The sequence below is a fragment of the Nelusetta ayraudi genome, unplaced genomic scaffold, assembly GCF_046127955.1.
Source record: "Nelusetta ayraudi isolate G7.1 ecotype Tasmania unplaced genomic scaffold, CSIRO-AGI_Nayr_v1 ptg000032l, whole genome shotgun sequence".
NCBI lineage: Eukaryota > Metazoa > Chordata > Actinopteri > Tetraodontiformes > Monacanthidae > Nelusetta > Nelusetta ayraudi.
In genome coordinates, this window is record NW_027466082.1 from 170,001 (window position 1) to 177,333 (window position 7,333).

The following is a 7,333-nucleotide window of genomic DNA, read 5'->3' on the forward strand; positions in this document are numbered from 1 at the left end:
CTGCTGGAGGTGTGCGTCAGAAGGTAACGCACCTTTGGCAAAATCAGCCTGATATGTGACAGCAACGTCCTGATATCAGTCTAATGGAACCTTGTTCTGATCCTCCAAAAAGGATTTAAAAAATTAAAAAATAAATAATAATAATAATAACAAGCAGCCTTGTCTCTGTGGAAGGAGCCGAAAAGAGCTGTCGGAGGCCGTCGGATACAAAAGTGAAAGCGTACAAGAGGGGGAAAAGATAGCGGTCGCACACAGCACAGTACAACTGGTTCCGTGTGCTCGGGGAAATAAAGAGAAACGACAAAGTTTTACCAACTCGGTAAAATAAATAAATAAATAAAATCCAAAGAATCCAACCGGCTGGCGGGTTCTCGAGTGCAACATCAGCCAGCGACATTTGCCAGCAAATCCAAGCACAATATTTATACTGTCAACCAACGCATGTTTTCACCTCGGCACTAAACTCCCCGGCAGCTGTTTCAGCTTCGGGGCCGGAGCAGGACCGGAAGAGGGTTTCCCCCGTTTGCACAACAGAAATAAAAGAAGAACAACAGCAGCGAGGCGGCAAATTCACAGAGGGCCCCATGGGTTGTCATTGAACTGGGTTAAAATTCCTGTCTGGAATCATTACTTTCCCTTCGCAAGCCTCTTCCGACCACTTCCGCCCCTCCCCCCCCGCCGGCCACCTATAGCCTCAGCATGCAGTGTATTTCGGTCTGTGTCAGTGGATACCGCGCAGCCGCCCCATACATAATGCGGACTGAGGTGACAGTATGTCACAGGTTATATTGGGAGCGGTTATTAATGAACCGCGCCGAGCGTGGCCGTGACGAAAGGCCCCCCCCCCCGACGCTTTTTCCACGCTACCTGGAAAAGTCTTTTTCACCTTTTTAACTGGCTCTGGGAAAACGCGCAACTCAGAAGGACGCCGCCGCTCAAATCTCGGAAGTGTGACGGGCAGAGCGTTTTGCCGCGAGGGCCCCGGCGGCCGCAGCGATACTCTCACCTGCGTTGGAGTCAAATGATCAGCAGTTGACCCGACGTCATTCTCCCGACGTCGTGAGTCCTCAAAGCACAACATTGTTGTTACTTTGATGACACGCAGCCGTTTGAAACAGCACACACACCCTAATAAATAAGCGTCTCGATCACAGGACGAGCAAGCAAACGTGTGGTTGGGATTTGCAATTGTCCAAAGAAAGTTAAAAAAAAAAAAAATTGTTTGAGCTGAAAATGTTTTGACTTTTTTGCCCCGTGAAAAGAAAAAAAAACTGACTAAACTGCACATGATTTAAAAACTAAAACGGCTTCAAATAATCCAAACCTGCACATTCGAGCCGCCGCCCCATTCGAGTGCCAGGAACATTTTTCTTTATCACGTTTTTTTTTTTTTGTACCCTTGTCTTTAAATCGATTTCCAAGTGAAGTTGTCATGGATTGGATGCTGCTGAGACAAAGCACTGAAAGGCAGAGAACGACAGAGGAGCAACAGAGGAGCAACCGAGGAGACGAGGCCTTCAGGTTCAGCGAGGCCGGGCGGTCGCTCCAACGAGCCCGCCGCACAGTGAATGCAGCTTTTGTGTCACGTGAAAAGGCCGCTCTGACGGCGCAGCCTGGATTCTCATCAATTTGTCGTTGTTGTTGTTGTTGTTGTTTTTTTTTGTTTTTTTTAATGATTATTACACAAGAACACGACCTTGCCGTCAGGGACACGCTCCGTTCAATGGGGCTTATCTGTCTGTCGTTAGAGCAAAGAACGCCTCTCGTTTCCCCTGTTTCCTCTTCAAGTAGTTAAGATTCTATTTGAAGAAGTAAAGGCCACAAACTCTCCAACAAGTCACGAGTTGTCCTTCTAAAGCCTCCGACGTGAACTCCCTTCTCCAAAACTAACATCCGTTAAACACGCAGTGAACAAATCCAACATGACAGCTCATTCTCCGGGGGGAGAAAGCCCTTGAAAAACCTGTTTGATTGAGAAAGAACCCACCGACACACAAAGACACTGGGCCACATCTTTATTCTTTCAGTCAACATTTGCTGTCAACGATGCGCAACGCCCCCGTGGATTTTGTCACCCTGTGGGTGTCCTAATGACTGACTCGACACACCTGCTTCCTGTGCGGCGGCTCTATTTAAGCCGCCGTCGGCCTCTCTCTCTGATGCTCCCCTACAGGTGCGCCAACATGCGTAGTTTGGTGCAATGACACGCGGCCGCACACCTCGCGCTACCGACGCCGCGGAGTTCCCCACATCTCGCACTGTCAACGTCTAACTGGGGTGGTTTCGATCGGAGCCCGGGCCTCCAGAAAGCTTTTTGTTTGCACATTTCCGTGGTGCTGCTGTGATTGCGTGAGCCGGGTCATGACGGGTCGGATGCGAATTTTCCCTCTACCAGTTTGCTTTTTTCCCCTCTGTACCAGTACACTCTGTCTGAACTGCCAGTGAGTTCTGTAGTGACTCCGAGGTACTGCTCATTGTATCCAGTCAAAAGTTTGGACGCACCTTCTCATGCAACAACAGCGGTTTGGCCCCATTTGATTCTCAGTGTGTCTTCCTGCAGCAGTCCAGCGGGGCCGAATCCCTCCGTCCCACCAAGGGATCAGTCCCAACCCCGCAGCAGCTGGTGCCGGGGCCGCCATGCCCAGTCACATCGGGTCCGAATACTACAACGGCCAGACGTCGGAGCTCATAACCCAGCTGGTCCGGGCTGAGCCGTACCCAAACAGCCGCTACGGCCCCCCCTACAGCCAGGCCCAGATGCAGGCGGCCAGCAGCGGGTCGCCCGTCCTGGGCATCGACAGCATCTGCGAGTTGGCTGCCCGCCTCCTGTTCAGCACCATCGAGTGGGCCCGGAACATCCCGTACTTCCCGGAGCTGCCGGTCTCGGAACAGGTCGGTTCGAACCATCAGCCTGCATGTAGCGTTGAAGTACTCGAGATTGGTCTGGTCTCTATCTCGGACCGTTGGGACTCATTACCAACATCTTGCAAACAACCCTGCAGGTGGCGCTGTTGAGGCTGAGCTGGAGCGAGCTGTTCATCCTGAACGCGGCCCAGTCTGCTCTGCCCATACACATGGCCCCCCTGCTGGCCGCCGCTGGCTTTCACTCGTCGCCCATGTCCGCCGAGCGCGTGGTGTCCTTCATGGACCAGGTCAGGGTGTTCCAGGACCAGGTGGACAGGCTCAACAGGTTGCAGGTGGACACGGCCGAGTACAGCTGCCTCAAAGCCATCGCACTCTTTTCCTCTGGTGAGTCGAGTGAAGTTTTTTTTTTTTTTTTTTTTTTTTCTGTTTAGCGTTGTCGTCGTTCTGATTGCTGCTGCATGTGGGCGTCTGCAAACTGATGCCAGGTGTCGACACACAGCCTTTAAATTGGCTTATAGCCTGACCTCTGACCTCACTGAAGGTGTACATTTACTTGCAACACCGGACAACATGAGCAAGGGGGTCAGTCAGCAAGCTATCTTGGCTCCGTGTAAACCGCTAGAGTAAAGTAACTAAGACTGCTTTGCCAGACCTGTTGAGTCATACACCGTGTGTGTGTGTGTGTGTGTGTGTGTGTGTGTGTGTGTGTGTGTGTGTGTGTGTGTGTGTGTGTGTGTGTGTGTGTGTGTGTGTGTGTGTGTGTGTGTGTGTGTGTGTGGTCAGGTCAACATATGGCACACTCGGCTTGGGGCAATATCTTCATCACCCTTCAGGCATCGGATTCAATGGCGCAGATTGTATTCATTCTTATGTGTCTTGGTTTTTGATTTATTTAATCGACTGACTGATTTTCTATCAGCACTAACGAGCAGGGAGAAATTTAATCAAAAACAATACTTTTGTCTACGTTTTTGCGAATTGACACCTTTTTTTTTTTAGATAAGAGTTTATAGTTACTTTCAGAATTGAAACGAACGTCAGAAAACGGTAGAGGCGGCGCCCTATCGCCCCCTACTGACCAGCCGCCGCCATTGACCTTACCTCCGCTTCCTTTTCCAGACGCGAGTGGCTTGACCGACCCCGCCCACGTCGAGTCCCTGCAGGAGAAGGTCCAGGTGGCGCTGACGGAGTACACGAGGATCCACTACCCGCACCAGCCGCAGCGCTTCGGCCGCCTGCTGCTGCGCCTGCCGTCTCTGCGCACCGTGCCGGCCAGCCTCATCTCGCAGCTCTTCTTCATGCGACTGGTGGGCAAGACCCCCATAGAGACGCTGATCCGAGACATGCAGCTGTCGGGGAACTCCATCAGCTGGCCCTACGCGGCGGGACCGTGAGCGCCCCCACAGACCCCGCGAGTCCCGCGGCGGGGTCGGAGTGACCGGGAAACGAGGTCGATCCCTCAATCGATACCCTGTAACGGAAGTTCGGAAGTCGACGACCAAAAGCTGCTGCTTTTTTTTTTTTTTTTTTTTTTTTTTTCTCCAGGGAAACGAACAAACATTGTCTTTGCGGCTTTGTCATGTTGCTCTGACTTTGTGTGATCTGTCTCATTCCGGCCAAAAATAATAATAATAATGATAATAGTAATAATTAAAAAAAAAAAAGCAGGGCTTTGACTGACTCGAAGATTGGAACACCTGGCCGCGTGCCTGTACTACCTCCTCCCACTTCACCCTCACCTGACTGGGCGTGAAACCAGGTTCCGTGTCGTGCTGCCCTTCCCTCCGTGTCCACCAGGTGGAGTCCTTCCTCCCGTCACCGCTCCAATGTGCGAATCGCATAGACCCCAAAATGCAGCTAGCTGCGTTTGAATTCAAAGACACGAATGCTGAATGCCATTGTGGGTCGTGACCACTTGACGCAACTTGGGGAAGTGCATTTGAAGGGACTCATGGGTAAGTTCGTGACAATGGTTCAACAATTTGTGCTCTGTCCTTGCGTTGCCATGAAGCTGCTTAGCTTAGCATGTAACACCCAGGCCACACATACACACCTACAAGGTTTACTTTCATAAATGTGTGTGTGTGTGTATATATATATATACACACAAAGACACAGTTTTTCCAATTAATTTTGATGTGAGTTTTCAAATGACTCGCGAGGTTAGCTTAACCACAATTCCTGTTTGTTTTTCAACCATTTGTTTTAAAATGTGACAAACATCAAGCGGAGGCGAAGGCACACACACACACCCTGGTTTTTCACAAGTCACGCCCTCATCAAACATCATTACCTCATATTTTTGTACAGCCAAGACAAAGATTGTATATTCTTGTGCAAAAGATAAACAACAAAGGGATCAAGGTCACGCTGTAGTGTCCCCCCCCCCTCCTCCCCCAGTGTGTCGTATCTCCATCAGCCGTTGGCCAAACTGTGAGAGAATGTTTAAAAAGTGTGATTTTTTATTTTATTTTATTTTATTGTATTGGTGTGAGTGGTCACCAGAATAGTGGCAAGGCTTTTCTGTCTTCGTCCCGGAAAAACCAAATGCGGTTTCCTCTGCTTTTATAAAGTCAGTGGGATCAGTTTGATGCCCCCCCCCCCCTTCCCCAACCCCAATTTAAGCCCCCCCCCCCTTTTTTTTTTCTTTTTTTTTTTTAAAGCACTGTTCAAGCACAGCCCAATGAGAGACTGAGGTCACTTTCAGATGAAGATGGTTCTTATGCAAGGTACTCTGTTATCACAAGGGCATCGATGATTGTCGGTAGCGGTAGCGAGATAAAGGCTACCCAGTAGAGTCACAAGACGCACTACTGGGTAGCAGAATAATAACGCCAGCCTGTTTATGTTTCTTTGGAAAAAGGTAAAGACACTCGGTTCACATTCTGGGTGAACTGAGCCTTTTTCCCCGAGCTGCACATTGAAGCGTGCTTATTTGTAATGTTTGCAGACAGGGGAGGGAGGTACACTGGCGATGCAATTTAGTTACAAAGAACAGCATGTCCTTGTGTCCTTGTACGAAGGTGGAGATATGGCACAGTGTGTTCGCTGTGATGGTGTTTGAAACCCTAAAAGTGCCACTATCAGTGCTCTGGTCCGGCTGATACTGAGCAGAATGACGTCTATGCACCACCATTCAACTCTTAACCTTTTAAAGTAGAATTTTAAAGACTGAAATGAGCCCATCCCCCCCGCCCCCCCTCCGCAGGAGAAGAGTTTTTGTCATTAATCCTGATGATTTCGGACATCTTCAGCATCAGCCCATCACACTGTCCTTGAATCACTTTGTGTTGTTTGTCGGAACATAAATTCTAGTGATTTTTTTTTTTTTTTTTTTTTTTTTGCGTGTAGCATTATGTTGATGTTTGAAAGATGCATGTTTCTATGTTGATGCCAAAATTAAAGTGAGGAGAGAGTTTAGACGACCGACTCGTTATTTAGACTCACTGGAAAGTATTTGTATTTGTTCCGGGAAGGACCAAGTCCAGGCTTTCCAACTCACACTTGTTTTGCCCCAGGTGAGCTGAAAGTACAGTGCACAGATACACTGGAACTGAATTTATATTCATTTATTTATTTATTTATTTATTTAGCTACAGTTACATTTCATTTATTAAAAAGCAGCCCTCCCAGGTCTGCTGCAAAGCCCCTGGAGTGTTTTGAGGTGTTTAAGACACTGACCATATATATATATATATATTTTAAATCTCATCACAAAGTAATCACTAAATATAGAACATGACGACAGGTGTTACTTGTACACTGATTATACTATACACGTTCACTTTAATAGCACTAGGAGATCTATAAAGAAAAACATGTTATGATTCATTTCACATCTAAAAACATGTTACATGGATGAAATTCACTTGAGTACAGTTATGAAGGAATAGAAAGGCATTTCATGCAAACGCAAATAGTGGTAGACGATGGTGAGAAGGGAACAATAAGATTCGACTGAAGACACCACACACTAAATCAAGCAAGTTAAAGGATAAATTGTGTTTCTCAGTGGGTTTTCCTTTTCCTTTTATGGCACATTGTGACTTGAAAACACGCTTCATCTGACGGTGCGGGATCACGAGTAGACGTTGCACTTCCTCCATAGTGCAGAGTTATCAGAGTAGGTTACCAATAGGGGGCAGTAATGGATCAAAGTGAGATGAGGCTGGTATCAACAGGATCTCCATGCTCTCCCTGCTGGACACCGCCTGCCAATGCAACCACAGGACGGACTTCATCATTATTATTATTATTATTATTATTATTATTATTATTATTAACAATAATAATAATAATAATAGATTTTATATGTAACGCACTTTACATTTGTGGGCAAATCTGACTTTATACCAAGAAACGGCAGGCCAGCGATCCATTAATATTTCATTTTAATGTATGATCAACGCTGATCATCTTGTGCTCAAGGTCACAAAGTTGCCGGAGTCAGTCCCAGGTGTCGTACACC

The 7,333-nt window shown here is 47.7% G+C and overlaps 1 protein-coding gene across 2 annotated transcripts in view; it reads left to right on the top strand.

The window, feature by feature from the left end:
* Window positions 1-6,285, top strand: part of LOC142891580 (nuclear receptor subfamily 2 group F member 6-like) — a 7,981-nt gene extending 1,696 nt beyond the window's left edge. The window contains exons 3-5 of one of the 2 annotated variants that reach the window (XM_076031216.1): window positions 2,564-2,892; window positions 3,003-3,249; window positions 3,985-6,285. In XM_076031216.1, coding sequence (XP_075887331.1) covers window positions 2,564-2,892; window positions 3,003-3,249; window positions 3,985-4,259 — 851 coding nt within the window. In that variant the 3' untranslated portion in view covers window positions 4,260-6,285. Of the gene's footprint in view, window positions 1-2,560; window positions 2,893-3,002; window positions 3,250-3,984 lie in introns of both variants that reach the window. The other variant, XM_076031215.1, reaches the window with a different exon arrangement.
* The last annotated feature ends 1,048 nt before the right edge of the window (window positions 6,286-7,333 follow it).